Here is a 21,542-nt window from a genome sequence, read left to right on the forward strand (position 1 = left end):
GTCATTCATTAAGATAATAGATCTATAAAATGAATGATTGTACCAGCTCAGATCATTTGATGAGAAATGATTGAATTCATATTGAGATTTTTTACTTTTGACTGCAGACTTTTGATTTGTATCATTGAAACATATCTGAAGCAATTGAGATATTAATGAGTTTTCTTCACAGTGTTTTCCCTCATTTGCTGCCATTTGATCTGTAAGCTAAACGTTAAACACACAGCGAGGTGTCGACACTAAACCGTCTGAAGACGGCAGGATTAGCCAAATGAGATCTCAAATTTCTAAATATGCGCTAATGTAATGTTTTGATGTGTAATCCAGGGAGCAGCGCTGGCGTCGTTTGGACCTGCAGCTGATGCCAATTTGTAATCTCATGTGATACGGATTTATGGGCATCCAAATACCATAAACTGCTAATAAAACTATACATCTGCTTTTAATAAATACTTTAAAGACATATCAGCAAACTTCATCAGTGCATTATATGGTATGGTTTAGTAATAGTCTACATATTTTCATAATTTTTATCAACATTCTATATCTTTTATGAACATACATGTACTCTTCTGCTGAGCTAACCAAGGTCATAAAAATAATATTAACAAATAATTTCACAGTTAAATGTTTTCTAGTCCCATCGCAATATTCAAATGTAAAAATATATTGTTAATATATTGTTATTGTTTGTGCATGTTATTTTGTGTCATCTTTAAAAAACATTTGGCTTCCTCATGGATAGTAGATACTTATTGTGTAATATTTAAGTGAATATGAATACTTTTTGAATCTCTCAGATCTATTTGGCTTTGGGTTAAATGACAATGATTAAAAAAAAATAAACGAAATATTGTTTTTTTTTAATAAAGCACATTTGTTAATGAAAAATGTAAAAATTCTGGTATTTTTTATAATTATACACTCTAAAAAATGCTGGGTTGTTTCAACCCAATGTTGGGTCAAATATGGACTAACCCAACTGTTGGGTTAAAAAGCTAATTTAAAAATGTAACCAAAATTTATCCCAACAGTTGGGTTAGTCCATATTTGGCCCAACATTGGGTTGAAACAACTCAGCATTTTTTTGAGTATATATATATATATATATAAAATGTCTAAAAATCCACAGTTGTTTGACTAATAATCAAATATTATGAAAGAATTAAATACAATAATATATTGTTTATTCATTTATTTTGTAATAGTACTTTTGTTAGGAGTCCCTGTATCTGAGCTTTCACACCTAAACATGTTTTTAAGGTGTTTTAAAAAATGTTTTAAGAAGGCTCTTGAACTGTGGTCTGTGTGTTTGTGTAGTATGTGATGCTGTTTAAATGGGCAGCACGACATGTGTTTCTGATACTTGAGCTTTAAATAAGATTGAAATAAGGCCTCATAATAACAGCCACAGCTGGAGCTCGTGAATTTGTTGTGAGACTCGCATATGATTAGCCAATCAGAGAAGACGGAGGGCGTGGCCCGATATGTGTTATTTTTTTGACAAATCTGCAGTGAAGTGCATTGAAACACATTTATAATTTTTTTCTGTGTATTAGTTTGTTTACATGACAAATTGTTTGAGGAGGTTTTAGCACGGTCCCTTCCCTAACCCAGGAATAAACACTGAGGGTTTCATTTAAATACATTTTCGTCGTGGTCCATCTATGATTCAAGTGTTTGTTACTAATGTTTTACTTTATCTGAATGTGTAAACACGTCCAATAATCATAATTTAGTGACACATAATCACGGTACGGCTGTTTAATTGTGTTGTGCTGCCGCGTGTGTGTTTGTGTTTTCATGCAGTCATCAGATCCGTCGTCCATTTGTCACGTCTGCACGTTTAATTCGTCCTCATTTATGAGAAGCGCTCTGCCGCAAAGCTGACATATTCCTACTTTCTGTTTTTCCTTTCTTTCTCCCTCTCGCTTCCTCGCCGCCTGATTTGGAAAGACTCGCATAGTCAATTACGCTGGAGTTTGAGAGATGGAGTGTGCTGGAGTTGCCATATTTTTGTATGATATTAATATTTCATAAGTGCCATTCTCAGCTGAATATCTAAGAGAGAGCGCCTATTAGATTCGGCTCTGCCAGAATATTATTCATTCTCCGGAGAGGAGACGAGCAACGCTGGCTGCCGTCATTACCGCCGCTGTTCTCCTCGACGCTGTTCTGGCAACAACTGGATTGTTTGAATAGCTCGGTCCAAGTTGGCCTGGACGGTGCCGCTTGTTGCCAGATTACAGTAACTGAGACTGAACCAAAGGTCAGAACCAAAGCAAACTGACATGTCAATTGGACTCTAGTGAACTGGATTGAATTGCACGGAAGCGAAGTGTGTTTAGCAGTTTAATTAAGCACCGGAGGTCATGCTAACAGCTGTTTCACATCATTGGTGTGTGTTTTGACTGTTTCGACCAATCAGCATCCAGGATGATTTATTCATTCTGATTGGATGAGCTGCATTTGAAGGCTAATGCATATTCTACATTAATGCACAAGTTTGTCAGCCGTAAACAGCCACAATTAGACTAATGGACTATATTGCTTTTTCAGTTAGTATTTTAACTATTAATTGGACTTATTTTTTTGCTGTTTTGTAAAAGCAATAAGCCATTCACAAGTGTGCATTTAAAGTGACTTTATCATGGTTATTTGCATCGCTTATTGCTTTTTGCATCAAGTTTAAAAAGTTAAAAATATAGTGGGGTTCAAAAGTTCAAGGCTGCTTGTGAAATATGCTTCCATCTCACATTTTCCCTTTGAATATAAATGTTTAATTACAGATTATACTATCAGCAGTCTGAGTAAAAAGTTGAACTAATAAATGCAAGATACACTGGAGCTTCATGAACAAAACCTAGTGATCATGTTCTCCAGCATAATCTGAGATGCTTCTCCAAAGAGCATCTTTCAATATTTAGTATTTATAATATATTGTATATTTATTTTTATATTTCTCAAAGCCCTACAGCTGTTTATTTCTAGATTTAAATGAATGCATATATTTACATTTGATTTGTCACACAGAAATAGTGGAGAATCATTATTATTTACTATTTCTACTATATAGTTATACTTATAAAGCCTTATAATGCTTACATTTCTTTAATATTTATATATTTTCAAAATCCTATTTATTTCTAGGTTTTTATAAACTCACTTACATTTGATTAATCACACATAAATAGTGCAGAATATGTGATATATACAATTTATGGTATATATTCATAACTATAAAAATGTATATATTTTCAGAATCCAAAATCTGTTTATTTCTTATATTTTTTAAATAACTCAGTTGCTTGCATTTGATTAATCACATAAAAATAATGCAGAATACTTTAATATTAAATATTTATTATTTATAGTATATATTTATGCTTATAAAACCTTTCACTATTTATTTTTCTGTAATATTTAAATAATTTCAAAATCCTAAATCTGTTTATTTCTACATTTAAATGAACCAATTTACTTACAATTTATTAGTCACACAAAAATAATGCAAAATCTTTTAATATTTAATATTTATATTTTATAGTATATGCTTATACTTGTAAAACCTTACAATATAAATATTTCTATTATATTTATACTTTTCATTATCCTTTAAATAAACAGGTTTAAATAAACAAAAGCTCATATTTTCAGTGTGCTCTCAGACTTTTGCATCCACTGTACTGTATAGTATTCACTATAATCTTATAGTCAGATTTCTATGGTGCAAAAACACACATGTTGTCTAGCACACACACACACACACACACAGACAGACTTCTCAAAACCCAGCAGTTTTAATGTACTCTACAGCTTTCTCTGAAATTCAGATGCAAAAGAGTCTACTTCTCTTTGCCATCTTTCTATTAGTGCACTGTAAATATTACATGAGCTTTGGATATTACTGGCTTCGGCATGCGTGCATTTGTGTGTGTGTGTGTGTGTGTGTGTGTGTGTGTGTGTGTGACTATATTATTTTATTGCAGCGTTTCTTGTTTATTGCTATGGCACATCATTGGTGTGTGTTTTGACTGTTTCGACCAATCAGCATCCAGGATGATTTATTCATTCTGATTGGATGAGCTGCATTTGAAGGCTAATGCATATTCTACATTAATGCACAAGTTTGTCAGCCGTAAACAGCCACAATTAGACTAATGGACTATATTGCTTTTTCAGTTAGTATTTTAACTATTAATTGGACTTATTTTTTTGCTGTTTTGTAAAAGCAATAAGCCATTCACAAGTGTGCATTTAAAGTGACTTTATCATGGTTATTTGCATCGCTTATTGCTTTTTGCATCAAGTTTAAAAAGTTAAAAATATAGTGGGGTTCAAAAGTTCAAGGCTGCTTGTGAAATATGCTTCCATCTCACATTTTCCCTTTGAATATAAATGTTTAATTACAGATTATACTATCAGCAGTCTGAGTAAAAAGTTGAACTAATAAATGCAAGATACACTGGAGCTTCATGAACAAAACCTAGTGATCATGTTCTCCAGCATAATCTGAGATGCTTCTCCAAAGAGCATCTTTCAATATTTAGTATTTATAATATATTGTATATTTATTTTTATATTTCTCAAAGCCCTACAGCTGTTTATTTCTAGATTTAAATGAATGCATATATTTACATTTGATTTGTCACACAGAAATAGTGGAGAATCATTATTATTTACTATTTCTACTATATAGTTATACTTATAAAGCCTTATAATGCTTACATTTCTTTAATATTTATATATTTTCAAAATCCTATTTATTTCTAGGTTTTTATAAACTCACTTACATTTGATTAATCACACATAAATAGTGCAGAATATGTGATATATACAATTTATGGTATATATTCATAACTATAAAAATGTATATATTTTCAGAATCCAAAATCTGTTTATTTCTTATATTTTTTAAATAACTCAGTTGCTTGCATTTGATTAATCACATAAAAATAATGCAGAATACTTTAATATTAAATATTTATTATTTATAGTATATATTTATGCTTATAAAACCTTTCACTATTTATTTTTCTGTAATATTTAAATAATTTCAAAATCCTAAATCTGTTTATTTCTACATTTAAATGAACCAATTTACTTACAATTTATTAGTCACACAAAAATAATGCAAAATCTTTTAATATTTAATATTTATATTTTATAGTATATGCTTATACTTGTAAAACCTTACAATATAAATATTTCTATTATATTTATACTTTTCATTATCCTTTAAATAAACAGGTTTAAATAAACAAAAGCTCATATTTTCAGTGTGCTCTCAGACTTTTGCATCCACTGTACTGTATAGTATTCACTATAATCTTATAGTCAGATTTCTATGGTGCAAAAACACACATGTTGTCTAGCACACACACACACACACACACAGACAGACTTCTCAAAACCCAGCAGTTTTAATGTACTCTACAGCTTTCTCTGAAATTCAGATGCAAAAGAGTCTACTTCTCTTTTCTATTTTTCTATTAGTGCACTGTAAATATTACATGAGCTTTGGATATTACTGGCTTCGGCATGCGTGCATTTGTGTGTGTGTGTGTGTGTGTGTGTGTGTGTGTGTGTGACTATATTATTTTATTGCAGCGTTCCTTGTTTATTGCTATGGCACATGACCTACTTCCAGCCTTCCGTACTCAGTACGAATCTCTGCGACGTGTCCTTCATCTCAACGGCCGTCCCCTCAGAACAATTACACGGCAAAAGGGGCCCAAATGGAGATGTTTGTACTAAATAACACGTGTGTAATTAAGCACTAATGAGCTCTTGTTACTGCCGAATGTGCAATTAGACGGGTAATAGAAAAGCCTGGCGTGGCAGACGTGCCGAGAGAGAAAGAGAGAGAGAGGAGGTGGACAAATACTAGTCATACTAGTCCTGTAGTATGTATACTGTGCACACCCTTCTGCATGCATTGGATGACATTTGTCAAAATGTGCTATATGCATCAGAACTGTAAACCACATGCGATGCACTTGACCTTCTGTTTGCAGGCGTGAAATCAATCACAATCGCTGTGTGAAAATGGTCGTGTGATGAGAATAAAGCATATTAGTGTTTGCATTGTTTTTCGTGCATAATGTATACTAATCTAACATGCTATTTAAAAATAGTACATACTAAGTACATACTGTGCAGTATGGAAACACAGACGCTGAAACGCAGAGACACAGGTCATTTGAGGGCTGTTTTAGTAGAAACCACATGAAAACAGAATGAATGTTTTATTGAATCTCGGTATGTTTTTAACTGTATACACAGGTGTTTGTAGTCGTGGCTCTTTCTACAGGAACTGGCCTTGAGTGGAAAGGTGTGATATAATATGAGCTGTATTAACAGAGTTTATGATCGTCTGTGAAATGCTTTATAGACTCTTACATCAGGATACATACACACACACACACACACGTTGTGTTTCCATGTTTTCTGGGGATATTACATAGGCGTAATGTTTTTTACCTACACCTAAACCTACCCCTTAAAGGAAACTTTCTGCATTTTTAGATTTTCATAAAACTATGCTTGTTTCCTCATGGGAACTAACAAATGTCAAAATTTACTGGTATTACTATCCTTGTGGGTACAATTGGTCCCCATAAAGTGATAAATACCAGGTTCACACACACACACACACACACGTAAACACACTCTACCCTGACAGATACCAGCATCTGCAATCAGAAAATCTCAATTAAATCACAATTAAAGAGCAACTACTGAGTGATAAAACATTCATCTGGGTAAGTAAGTTAAGTGTGTGTAGTAAGTTTGCGTGGAGAATTGAAATTAATGGTTTTGCCAGTTTTCTTGCTCACCAATGCTGCATTTACTTACAAAAATACAGGAAAATTGTAAAATATTTTTACAATTTAAAACAGCAGTTTTTTGTGAACCTATGTTAAAATGTAATTAATTTCTGTGATGCGCAGCTGAATTTTCAGCATCATTACACCAGTCTTCAGTGTCACATGATCTTCAGAAATCAGTCTAATATGCTGATTTGCTGCTCAAGAAACATTTCTGATTATTATCAATGTTGAAACAATTGAGTTGTGCTGCCCAATATTGTTGAGGAAACTGTGATACATTTAATTTTTCAGGCTTCACAGATGAATAGAAAGTTCACAAGAACAGCATTTAATTGGAATAGAAATCTTTTGTTACATTTGAAATGACTTTACTGTCACTTCTGATCAATTTAATGCATCCTTGCCACATTCTTTAAAATAAATCATACTGACCCCAAATGTTTAAACGCTATATTGTGTATATTTCTGTGCACACATGTCTGAATGTAATAGAATCTACAGATAAGGGGGAAAGTCTTTTAATCTTCCATTTTAACTTCACACCACCCCCACACACTCACACACACACACACACACAGTGAAAGGGTGTAATTTGTGAAGATGTCTATAGTGCGTTTGGATATATTTGCATCTTAATTAGAGGTGGGGTGGGGGGTCAGATATGCTGCTGCGTTTCTAGAAGAAGACGATCAACAAAACTATCAGCGCTGCCTTTAGTCATGTGTGTGTGTGTGTGTGTGTGTGTGTGTGTGTGCAATGAGATGCTGTAATACTGTATTATTGATGCTGCAGTTTGCAGTATGGAATATATAAATGCATGATGACTGTTTAGCTCTCTCTCTCACACACACACACACACACACACATACACACCCACACACACTCATATCCATATAATATGCATGTGGGGGAGGGAGGTGTTCACATTGGAAATGCTCTACGACCCCCATCAGCTGTTTGACGGCTTTGTCATTATACGCCAGTGTAATATCACATTTCTCTGAGAGAGAGAGAGAGATGAGGAGGCACAGAAAGAGAGAAACTCTCTCATTCTCACTCTGTGCATGTGTGTGTGTGTGTGTGTGTGTGTGCGTGTACCTGATATTTATCACGTTATGGGGACCAAATGTCCCCACAAGAATAGTAATACTAGTAAATTTTGACCTTGTGGGGACATTTTTGAAATCCCCATGAGGAAACAAGCTTATGAGTTTTTATGAGAAAGTAAAAATGCAGAAAGTTTCCTGTGAGGGGTAGGTTTAGGGGTAGGGTTGGTGTAGGGCAATAGAATATACGGTCTGTACAGTATAAAAACCATTACGCCTATGGAGAGTCCCCACTTTTCACAAAAACAAACCTGTGTGTGTGTGTGTGTGTGTGTGTGTGTGTGTGCGTGTGTGTGTGTGTGATCCATATATCTGGAATGTACAGCAGGTGATACACTAAATGCATGTGAGATGTTGTGATCTTTCCCACAAAACATAAAACATAAAGTTAAATGTCATCTACTAGGGATGCACATGCAATATGCATTTTGGTTGCACTTTGCATTGATGCTGATATGCATTTTGGTTCATGCTGATATGAAGATCTCTATGATGTCCCATAAACAATATCATCACCAAAATGAATAATGTATAAATCAATATGATAGCCAATGTTTAGCCTTCTCATAAATGCAGCTTTTGCAATAAATCTCTAATCGTTTTATTAATTTTTGAAACTTTTTATAAATTAAAATATATATATATAAATAAATAATTTTAAATCCATAATTTTAAATAAATAATATAAAAATATAATATGTATAAAAATCTCAAATATATGTAATAATATTATAAAATCAATAATGCAAAAAATGCAAATGTTTTATGAAACCGATGCTGTATGTTAACTGATATATTGTGCATTACCTACTATCTGCTTTTCTGAACGTCTGTTGAGTTTCTAGTATCGTATTGATTTCTGTGGTTTTAGCAAACACCGCACTGACGCACCTCCTGTTTGCGGAGCTCTATTTTGTTTTGGCTTGTTTGTCTGATATTTGTTGTGTTAATATGACTGTTGCTTGGTGGTTTCCAATAAGGTTTTGTCTGATGAGTGATTATGAAGCAATTAAGACATAACTATAAAGAAACGATTAGCAAGTTAATTGAGTCCTTTATATTTCTTCAGTCATAATAAAGAAGGCTTCCTCTGCACTCCTCGGATTAGCCGTTTGATGATGTGTTTTTATATTGTTCGCCAGGATTTGTTAATAAATTGTTTGCAACTGTATGTGTCTGTCTCTTCTCTTATATTTGACAGCTGTCAGAGCTCATAAGAGAGACGCTCTGCGCAGTTCTGACAGTGTTTGGTGGCTGCGCTCGTCCTGCTCTTGCATTTAAAGCTGAAGTTATGAGTAATTTCGTTCAGAATCATAAAGGCATGAGCGACGTGTTTGTGCTCAACCTTTCAGTCTGAGGACACGCGCTGCAGGGCAATTGTGGTCGGTTTTCAAATTCTCTCTTTCGAGCTGTCATATCCTTCCTTCGCACCGCTCCATCATTTCAGACCCAGGATGGTTTTGCTGTCTCGTTTTGACCTGTTCAGTCTGTCAGTAGCAAAAGTTGTTTGCAAATGAAATATCAGCATGTGTTTGACTTTTTGCACTGTGCTAAAATGACAATGTGATCTTTAATGTGATGCAGTTGTGCAATGCGTTATTAATTTGATTATAAATGCAATTAAATTCATTCAAAACAGGAGATACTTAGAGAAATATAAATATTTTAAGTTTCTATTAGTATAAATACATAGTATAAATGCACTGTAAAAAGTGATGACCTGCAATTGTTAGCATAAAGAGCTATTTTACCTTATTCAACCCATAAAAATTATGATATCATATTTTATTTTTTATTTATTTATTTTTGCTCTAAGATAATGTATTTAGGTTGATTCAGTGATGCTAAACACTCATTTTTATTTCAATAAAACGAGTTCATTTAGATGCTACCATTTTTTACCAAATTATATTAAATATTATCATGTGAAAGCTGACAACTGATGGCCCAAAACCAATATCAGTATTATTAATATTTACATAGTCAAAAACCAATATGATGGCCTTTGCCTTCCTATAAAGGCAGCGTTCATATTTAAGGTCCAGTTTAAAGTTTAAACATGATTTAGTATTCAGTATAAAAGTTGGATTTTGGTAAAATAATATATGATATAATAAAAATATATGATATAATGAGACCAATAATGCAAAATTGATATAATGTAAATATAATAATAAAAAAAATTGTATATATAATATTTTAGGTTTTTATATTTAATATAAAATGTATGTTATCATTGTTATTATTATATAAAATGCTATTTATTTATATTTTATGAAACGATATTGTACTGATATTCTAACTGATATATTGTGCTGACCTACTGTCCACTTTTCTGAACCGTCTGTTGAGTTTGTAATGTCATATTGATTTCTGTGGTTTTAGCAAACACCATAGAATCCAATATGATGGCTGATATTTTGCTCTCTTATAAAGGTAGTGTTCACATTAAAGCTTCGATCTAGAATCAAAACATTTCAGTATTCAGTAGAAATGTTGCAATGCTGCTTTAGAATTAAACCAGAAGACGAAGAACGTGCCCTAAGATGCTGTCTAGATAGGCTGCACACTAGAGTTTGTAGCAGATCCACAGTCTCTTTCTCTCTCCGTGTCTCTCTGACGGTTTTGATGGAATTGTTCTTTCCCTTTTTTCCACGTTCTGTCTGATATGCCAATCATTTTCCTTTATCTCGGCTGTCTGACCAATCAAACTTTAATCTTCTTCTCTCCATCTGTCCGCAGTTTGATGGTGACAACATGTACATGAGTGAGAACAACCAAGAGTTCCTCTCCCCGAGTCAGGTAAGATTCAAACTTGAAAGAAAGCCTGGCTTTACAGCGTTTCGTTCATCCTTATTTCTGTATTTAAATCTTTTCCAATGAAATAACATTTTGTTTAGTCGTATTTTTGATTTTCATGTGGCTTAGAGCTCAACGTTGTTCTGAAATGCATGATCTGGACTTTCTTATTAGACGAGGAGCAATCGTCAAACTAGTCTAATGATGTGCTTTTCACCAATATTAATGGATAAATCATGAATGTATTGTGCACATATTCAATATATCATTCAGTCATAGTTCTATGGTGGATGAAACTAGAAGAAGATCTGAAAAACGTCCTCTACTCTCGCTCTTTCACTCCTTTTGTCTTGGTTTGTTTACTCTGAGACTCGTATTTGACATCTGTCTGCGTATCTCGACCAGGTTCAGGCCGTTCAGACTGATTTTTAACGCTGTAATGTTACACACAGACACACACACACACATGCACGCGCACATGCACACGCACACTCACACTCACACTCACACTCACACTCTCACTCTCACTCTCACTCACTCACTCACACACTCACACTCACACTCACACTCACACACTCACTCACTCACTCACTCACACACTCACACTCACACTCACACTCACACTCACACTCACACTCACACTCTCACTCACTCACACACTCACACTCACACTCACACTCACACTTATATATAATTTACAATTTATATTTATAAATAATAAAAGATTCTGCATTATGTGACTAATCAAATGTAAGTAAATAAATTCATGCCTAAAAAATAAACAAAGTTCTAGAATTTTGAGAAATATTAATATTATAGAAATATAAACACTGTAAGGTTTTATAAGTAAAACGGAATGCAATAAATTATAAATATCAAATATAAAAAAATGTTTTGCATTATTTCTATGTAACTAATGAAACGTAAGGGAAAAACGTTTTAGCATTTTGTGAAACATCCATATTACAGAAATGTTTTAGAAAGGTCTTATAAGTAAACATTTTGAAAATATATAACTATTATAGAAATATTGTAAGGTTTTATGAGTACATAGATATTAAATGATTCTGCATTATATATGCGACTAATCAAATGTAAATAAATGTGTCATTGATCATGTGACTCAGATTCTTCCGCTGAAGCTCAAGTTGCTCTTTACAGCATCTCAGAATCTGACATTATAATTCATAATTCAACATGTGCGCACTGTACTGGACGTTCTGGCTGTTTGATATTTTCCATTCGCTGTTACTTTGAAACGGATTCTATTTGAAAAGCCTCCATTGAAGATGAATGCCATGGAAACGGGTCTGATCGCCGGTCCATCACACACTCGTTTTGTCTCAGATCAGGCGCCTCGTTCTTCCCAGGAGTCTTCACATTCACGTCGACCGAGCTGTCCTCCTGCGACCTCTGACCTCGTCTGATTGTAGGGGAGAGATCGTCTCCGCTTGGCCCCTAACGAGCCCTCTGTGTGTTCAGGGTCACGGAGGACCGCCACGGTAACCGCCGCCAACAAAAGAGTCTGGAGTCCGCCGAGGGTTGACCTCCAGCCGACTCGGGCGATCGATAGCAGCCCAACAAGAGAGAGAGAGAGAGAGAGAGAGCAGAAAGCTGAATGGAGCTGAGAATGAGAGAGACAGACAGATATAGCCAGAGAATTGATAACAGAGAAAAACATCAATGCTGCTTCTGTCTGCATGGTGTTTTGGTGAATTTCCATCACTTCCTCACGGCCAATTGCAATGTAAGAGTATTGGAATATTTCACCTAAAAATCTAATTTCTTTTGAACTTTCTGTTCATCTGTGAATCCTGGAAAATTAAATGTATCACAGTCGCCACAAAAATATTGTGCAGCACAACTGTTTTCAACATTGATAATAATCAGAAATGTTTCTCGAGCAGCAGATCAGCATATTAGAGTGATTTCTGAAGATCATGTGACACTGAAGACTGCAGTAATGATGCTGAAAATTCAGCTGCGCATCACAGAAATACATTTAATTTTACAAGGTATTCACATAGATATTCACAGCCATTTTAAATTGTAATAATATGTCACAATTTTAACAGTTTTTACTGTATTTTTAAATAAATGCAGCAAATAAATGCAAATAAATGCAGTTTTAGTGAGCAAAGGAAGCTTATTTGGGAATATATAGGCCTATATATATATATACAGTATATATTGTATGAATTATAACAGCATACTGGTTTGGAATGACATAAGGGTAAATATGAGAGTAAATAATGACAGATTTTCTGGTTTTGTGTAAACTATGGCTTTGAATGTGATCTTATTCTGAAAACACAGCTTCTGATTAGCATGCTAAGCCGTCCTCCACCACTGTGTCAATTTACTCCTCCTTTATCAGCTGAAGTTCATCTGCATGTGATAGCGCAGCGTAAATGTTAGTCTTTGCATTTGCATTCTTGGCTGAAGAAAGTAGCTGGGAAACGTCTCTAATGGACTCGGCGTTTGAGTATGCAGAAGACGTCGCGGTCAAGATTATAATCTCACAATTAGAGTAACAAGGTTTTATTGATTGCTTCCCGGAGCTTTGGTTGCCAAGTAGGCCTGTGATTAGAGAAAGCGGGCATGTGAGAGGAACGACAGAGAAAACTCTTCCAGAGGAGCGTTTGGCTGCGGATCTGAGACGTCAGAAAAGAGAGAGAGTCTGCTGCTGAAGGTTGACGAGGGCTTCGTCAAGATGAGGAATCCAGAACTGAGAAAGTTTACATGCATTGATCCAAAACTCGGCTGTCGGGGCCAAGATTCATTTTAGGATTGATTCTAGGATTAATGAGGAGGGACACGGGAATGCTTTGAAGCACAGGTTTAAGTTTGATCTTTTTTAAAAGAAGACACTTGGCAGAGTATTTGTTGAAGTCAAAAAAAAAGAAAAAAAAGTCAATCTAAAAAAAAAGTTTTGTATAATTTATAATTATGAAAAATGCACAAAAAATATATGTATATATTATTAGTGATATCAAACAATTAATCGCGATTAATCGCATCCAAAATAAACGTTTTTGTTTACATAATATATGTGTGTGTGCTGTGTATATTTATTATGTATATAAAAATACACACACATGCATGTGTATATTTAAGAAAAATATGTTACATTTTTATATATTAAATATATTTATATATGATATAAATGCATACACGTAAATATTTTCAAAATATATGCTGTATGTGTGTGTCTTTATATATACATAATAAATATACACAGCACACACACATATATTATGTAAACAAAAACGTTTATTTTGGATGCGATTAATCGTTTTAGTTTTTTTCCAAAACGTTATTCACTCTAAAGCTATGTGAAAATCAAATAAATCTAAATAAGTTGTATTCCAAATTTGGAGATGATATTGCAACAAATGAGCTTTTAGTAAGATTTTATTTGGTGGATTACTAAATGTTTCCACTAGATGAAATTTGCTTCCCATTCATTTCCAGTGCAGTCATTTTCGACCACGACGAGTACAAGTGTGACTATTTATTTATTTATTTTTTCGTTTTTGTTCACATAGCAAGTGCCGAAACCTTTACTAAGTTGTGTACCATGCTGAAAATTCTTTAAAAAAAAATCTGTCAAAAAATGATCAAACAGCACCAGAGGGAGAAGAAGCATGTGAAAGTTATCTATATAGAGAAAGGATGTGTGATAAGTGTATTTTCTGTGACTGGCTGTGATTGGGGATCTGGCTCATTTTCACTGATTAAAGCGTCTTTGTGCCGACTGTAAACTCACGCCGTATGTTGTGTGTGTGTGTGTGTGTGCTGCTCTCCCTGCTGGTTCGAATTACGGCAGAGTACATTACTATGATTTACAACTTCCTCCTGCTGTTTAGATTGAAAAAAAAGCGAGGGAGCGAGCGCCGGCCCGTCGCCCTGCCCCCTCGCCCCGCTACCACCACACATCTTTTGTCAAATGAAAACAAAGCGCGAGCCTGCCAAAATATTTCTATAGTCGATTGCTGAGCAAGCAGAGAGTCAGTCAGAAAACAAAAGCTGAGAGAGATCGCTGGACGGCCAGATTTGATGCCACAGCAAAGCTCACATTCTCTCACAAACCGGCCTGAATGTCTCTGATCACCGGGTGAATCTCATTAAACCCAAAACAACATGTGCTGCTCACATTTCACCGTGCAATTTAGATTTTGCATAAAGACAATGAAGCCTGGTTTAGGATCATTAAGATTTTTTGCATTGCTTGCCATTATTTTCATGACAATTAAGGACATTTACCCTCAAACTCTCATTAGTGAAATGCAATATTAGTTTTTTAGCTTTTTTTATGCATCAGAACAGATCAGCAACCTTTATTTTTGGGTCTTAGTCCACTAGTTACATGCAGTGTGGTAATATTTGTTGTAATGCTTTTATATCTGAAAGGAAAATGCATTTCGCAAGCATGCAATTTATGCTGATTTAAATAAAAAACAAACCTAATGAGATTCACTGCAGAGCATCAAGGGCATCATTTACTCAAAAGTAACATCTGGATGCATTTCAGTAATGATAATTTGAGGGAAAATGTGCTCAGTTATCATGGAAATAATATTATGATGCAAAAAGTCTAACATAGTTTTAATTTTCTTTATGCAAAATGTGATTTCTTGTTTCTCTCTTCTGATTTTGGGGCTGAATCATGAGCTGGCCGTGTGTTTTCATGAGATTCTCCCCATCAGTCTTTGGAATATTTCACTGACACTGAACTGTTAACAAATGCAGCCGAGTGTTTATTCAAGTCGCTTGTGTAACCAGTAGTTTATAGTCTTTTATATGACTTTAAGAATCCTTGATATCATGTGTATACAGTAAAAGTGTATCATCTCCTGCAGCATTGCTCGTGTTTAAAGCAGACAGATAAACATTTCCTCAGCTGCTCATATCTTGTGTGCTTCTAAGTTTTTGTGTATTCATTTAGTTATGTCATTATATCATGTCATATAAGACACAGAACAAGCTCAAGCTGCTCAAGGAAACATCACTGTAGTGTCATTTTCCCTGTGCAAAATGAAAACATCCTTTGCAACCTCAAGGATTTCATGAAACCTCATAGATCTTAGTCTTTTCATGAGAGTTTTCATAGCATTTTTTATTTAAATGTCATTAACATCGCAGCACGGAATGCTATTAAACGAAATTAAATGAGTTGTGAGTTTGAAAAGCATTATGTTGTTATCTAAAGATTTTAGATCAGCATACAGTAAATAAATGCAGTACCGTTCAAAAGTTTGGCAGCCTTCAATCAGGTGATGACGTTACTGAGAACTGAGGAACATTTTGTTTGTGTAAAAAGACGTTGCTGAAGTGACGTTTGTATTGTGAGACTGCTGACTTGACCTGAAATGTGGTTGAGATGGCAGATAAAACCGTAAACACTCAACAGTTTAGCTTTGATGAGTATATCAGGACATTAAATTAAAAGAAATTAAAAGAAATTATGAAAGTAATTGTTTTGAGTGTCGTGAAGCTGTCTGTCTGCATGCATGAGCAAAACTGACAGGAGAAGGAGGCTATGATGAGTCTTCACGTATATTGTGTTGATATTGTGTAGGTCTGTGTCACTGCATACTGTATATTGTTGAATGCTGAACTCATTTATCAGTGTTTTGTTCCATGTGTAACATGCAAGTCTCAGTACAGTGAGCTTTCACTGTTTGATCAGGCCTGAATTTAGTAAAAACAAAGTTTCATATTGATGCTGAATGCAGATTGTGATGATTCACTCCAGTGTGTGATATTTATAAGATAATGTGTTTGTAAGATTCTTAGTGTGCATCTACAGTAGTGTGCAAACTGCTGTCTACATGCTCTCTAAGCGGCATACTAGCTGCTTGGGTAAAAATCTATTCATTATTAGATTTTTTAAAGTGATTTATCCATTTTTATTGAGACTTTCAGTGTTCAATGGAATATTTTTTATATTAAGGGAGCATACTGTTGCTACATCTTCTCGAACAGGCATCACATTGAAATGTACAGGTGCATCTCAAAAAATTAGAATATCGTGAAAAAGTTGTGCGTGTAACATTTCAAAAAGTGAAACTTTCACATACTTTAGATTCATTACATGTAAAGTAGAACATTTCAAAAGTTTTTTGTTTTCATTTTGATGATTAGAGCTTAAAGCTCATAAAAGTAAAAAATCCAGTATCTCAAAATATTAGAATATTTATGTTGAGTTTCATTAAATGACCATCCCTACAGTATAAATTCCGGGTATCTCTTGTTCTTTGAAACCCCAATAATGGGTAAGACTGCTGACTTGGCAATGGTCCAGAAGACAATCATTGACACCCTCCACAAAGAGGGTAAGTCACAGAAGCTCATTACTGAAAGAGCGGCTGTTCACAGAGTGCTGTATCAAAGCATATTAAATGCAAAGTTGACTGGAAGGAAGAAATTGGAAAAGGTGCACAAGCAACAGGGATGACAGCAAGCTTGAGAACACTGTCAACAAAGCCGATTCAAACACTTGGGAGAGCTTCACAAGGAGTGGACTGAAACTGGAGTCAGTGCATCAAGAGTCACCACGCTCAGATGTCTTCAGGAAAAGGGCTACCAAGCCACTTTCGAAACAGAAACAACGTCAGAAGAATCTTACCTGGGCTAAGGAGAAAAATAACTGGACTGTTGCTCAGTGCTCCAAAGTCCTCTTTTCAGATAAAAGTACATTTTGCATTTCATTTGGAAATTAAGGTCTGGAGTCTGGAGGAAGACTGGAAAGGCACAGAATCCAAGCTGCTTGAAGTCCAGTGTGAAGTTTCTGAAGTCAGTGATGATTTGGGTACCATGACATCTGCTGGTGTTGCTCCATTGTATTTTATCAAGTCCAAAGTCAATGCAGCCATCTACCAGGAGATTTTGGAGCACTTTATGCTTCCATCAGATGACAAGCTTTATGGAGATGCTGATTTTCTTTTCCAGCGGGACTTTAGCGCTTGCCCACAGTGACAAAACCACTTCCAAGTGGTTTGCTGACCATGATATTACTGTGCTTGATTGGCCAGCCAACATGCCTGACCTGAACCCCGTATGGAATCTATGGGATATTTTCAAGAGAAAGATGAGAAACAGTGGATCCGAGCTGAAGACTCAATAGTGCCTCAGCAGAGCCACAGGTACACAGATCGCATGCCACTATTAAATTTTTTTTTTTAGATGAACTAAAACCATAAAAAAAATGTTTTGTTATTTTAAATAAATTAAAAATGAACTAAAATAAAAAATATATACATAAAAGCTTAAACTTTATTAACTTTACTTTTTATTTCAGTTAGTTGCCAAGGCAATATTTCAAATTTTTGTTTAGATTAAGTTGAAATATTAAAATAAATAAAACAAAAACAAAACTAAAACTAAAATGTAATAAACTATAGACACGTTTAAAAAAATTTAAATAAAACACAACAAAATGACTGAAACTTTAACTAAAATGAAAACAGAAAATCGAAAATTCATAATATTAACAATAGCTGTAGTAGTATTTGATTTGATTAGCAATTAACAATCCCATATAAACTCGTCATGAACCCAATTACAAAATACAGTAAAAGCAGTAAAACTCTGAAATATTATTGCAGTTTCTCAAATTTTTGTTTAGATTAAGTTGAAATATTAAAATAAATAAAACAAAAACAAAACTAAAACTAAAATGTAATAAACTATAGACACGTTTAAAAAAATTTAAATAAAACACAACAAAATGACTGAAACTTTAACTAAAATGAAAATGAAAACAGAAAATCGAAAATACATAATATTAACAATAGCTGTAGTAGTATTTGATTTGATTAGCAATTAACAATCCCATATAAACTCGTCATGAACCCAATTACAAAATACAGTAAAAGCAGTAAAACTCTGAAATATTATTGCAGTTTAAAATAACAGTTTTCTATTGTAATACATGTTAACATGTAATTTATTCCTGTGATGCAATGCTGAATTTTCAGCATCATTTCTCCAGTCTTTCGAGTCACATGATCCTTAAGAAGAATTCAAATGAAAACAGAAAATATAATAAAAAAATATATATATATTAACAATAACTCATACTAGGAGGTCAGCTTAGTAGATTTTGCAGAATAGCTGGAATGTCTTTTTCGATTTGATTAGCAATTAACAATCCCTTGTAAACTCTTCATGAACCCAATTTCTGCAGCGATCACACGCCATATGAACTTATGTGCTGAAAGACTCCTAAAAACACGTCACGTCTGTATTTCAGTGACATTTGCTGTGAATATCTGGCTGATGTCACGTCGCGCAGCAGCTTCGTCTCATGTGACCTGAGTGTTCATCGTTAGTTTGATTCCCCTCTGCTCTCGTTCTGTCTCTAACATTCACATTGCGTTTCTCTTCCAGTGCAGTGTGCAGTAATAATGACCTAAGATTTCCCAGAATTCTCATAATGCTCAAATGGAGTGCAATGACAGAGCGAGACGGTGTCATTCCCCTTTTCTTGTTGATTGAATCATCTTACTATTTATAGCTGCTTTATGAAAGACACAGAATGAACATAACAACTCACAAGGTTAGGTTTAATGAAAAATGACGCCACACCAAAGTTAAGCAAACACAAGCTGTCAATCAATAAGGCGAGACCGCCGTTCCACCTGAGAGGAGCGTGACGGGAAAATGAGGACGGGTTTTCAGTGAAAGTGGGAAAATAGACTAAACATGTTGGGTTAACTCTGTGATATACTGGTAATGCTTACTTACAGCTATATGTTTTCAAAATAAGTCTCTTCTGCTCGCCAAGGCTGCATTTATTTGATCAAACATACAGTAAAATTGTGAAATAATATTATAATTTACAATAACTATTTTCTATGTGAATATAAGTTAAAATGTAATTTATTTCTGTGATGCGCAGCTGTATTTTCAGCATCATTCCTCCAGTCTTCAGCGTCACATGATCTTCAGAAATCAGTATAATATGCTGATTTGCTGCTCAAGAAACATTTCTGATTATTATCAATGTTGAAAACAGTTGTGCTATCCAATATTTTTGTGGAAACTGTGATACATTTTATTTTTCAGGCTTCACAGATGAATAGACCGTTCAAAAGAACAGCATTTATTTGAAATATAAATCTTTTGTAACATTATAAACGTCTTTATTCTCACTTTTGATCAATTTGATGCATCCCTGCAGAACAAAATATTAATTTCTTTAAAAAAAATACCCCAACTTTTTAAGTGTATTTTCTTATTAGTCTTAATGTGTACAATTTAAATGTTTTTTTTATATATATTACACAACTTGCTTTCAAATGATTTCAGCAGAACAATATTAACTATAAGAAAAACAACAATCTGAAAATCTGAAATAAATTGTATGCAAAAATGTCTGCATATGTCATACATGGCATGAAAATTGCACATTTCCACAGACTTTTATCGAAACACTGAATCATGCACTCTGAAGACGATTGCTGATCCACATGCACATCTGAAAGAAAATAAGACATGGAAATCGTCATGGCAACACCCCTTATTGCTTATATTGCTTGTCTTATTTTCTTTGCATTGACGCAAGATGTTACAGAACTTTGAAGAGAGCCAAAATCCTGTGCAGTATTTTTATTTTCCCCATATGATTCCCAAATTCTATAACATGACTCATCTGCTCTGATTTGATATTGTTGAGAACGGTGTGTGTGTTCATGCATATGCGTATGGAAGATGCCGACAGCGAGGTACAAAAGAAAAAGTTTAGTTTTTTTTTATTTACCAGAAGTTTCCTTCAAGTGCTATTGAACTGTAGAAAATCGACTTGGGTCGAACTGGGCTGATGAGAATGTAAAGATTTCTGGATATTTCAGACTGTAAATTGGCGCTTGAGCATATGGTGTTTGAGTGAACACATTGAAGGTTAAATGTTTCGCCTCGTCCACATGCTCTCAGAATAATGTAGACTGGAGCAGATGGTATGTAGGCTGCACATTCACTTTATTTATGGGTGAATACGACTGTGTGTGTGACTGTTGCAATTAGGTTTCATTTAGCCGCATATTTATTAATTATCTCTCGCTGCAGACGCCCATAATCCAATCCACTGTTGGAAAAGGTGCTGCTTTATACCTGCCTGTCTAAATGAGCACATATAGACATATAAATAAAGCTCGTAATGACTGGATCTTTAAGTTTTCTGAAGGCAAACCATGCAAAACATGTTTTTCCTATTTCTGTTTGGTTGCTAGGGTGTGCTGGATGATTGACAGGACGTTGCTAGGGTGCTAGTTTTCCTGTCTCAACAGAAAAGAGTAGATTTTTTGGGATACTTTTATCTTAAAGAAAATATTGCATTTTTAGAATTAGTAAAGCATGCATTTATATGACTTGCTTCATTATTAATTCACTAGGGTGGTTTCTTTCTGTCTCATGTGAAAAGACTTGGCAAACACGGCTAACTATTACAAGCTTATTCTATTATTAGAATTAGAAATGCATGCATTTATATTTATTAATTCATTAGGGTGCTTTCTTCCTGTCTCAAGTGAGATGTTTTTTGCAATACTTGACTTGGCAAACACTACTTTTACAAGCTGAACTAAAACGAATCCCAAAACCCTTAAAGTACATTTTGCATTTTTAGAATTAAAATGCATGCATTTATATTTATTAATTCATGAATAATTCATTATTTACTAGGGTGATTTCTTCCTGTCTCTAGAGAAAAGAGTCTAGATAGATGATTGTTTGGGATACTTTTCTAAACAAATGCTGCTAACTGTAACAAATAACCCTATGTAAACCCTTGAAAAACAAT

The 21,542-nt window shown here is 34.3% G+C and overlaps 1 protein-coding gene across 1 annotated transcript in view; it reads left to right on the forward strand.

Annotated features, from left to right (window-relative positions):
- The window catches only part of LOC107553899 (TOX high mobility group box family member 2-like), a 114,236-nt gene that overhangs the window by 34,592 nt on the left and 58,102 nt on the right, over positions 1–21,542 (forward strand). Inside the window, exon 4 of the mRNA XM_016236249.1 lies at positions 10,682–10,741. Within this exon, the coding sequence (XP_016091735.1) occupies positions 10,682–10,741 (60 nt within the window). The remainder of the gene's footprint in view (positions 1–10,681; positions 10,742–21,542) is intronic.

The sequence above is a fragment of the Sinocyclocheilus grahami genome, unplaced genomic scaffold, assembly GCF_001515645.1.
Source record: "Sinocyclocheilus grahami isolate Dianchi unplaced genomic scaffold, SAMN03320097.WGS_v1.1 scaffold485.1, whole genome shotgun sequence".
Taxonomy (NCBI): domain Eukaryota; kingdom Metazoa; phylum Chordata; class Actinopteri; order Cypriniformes; family Cyprinidae; genus Sinocyclocheilus; species Sinocyclocheilus grahami.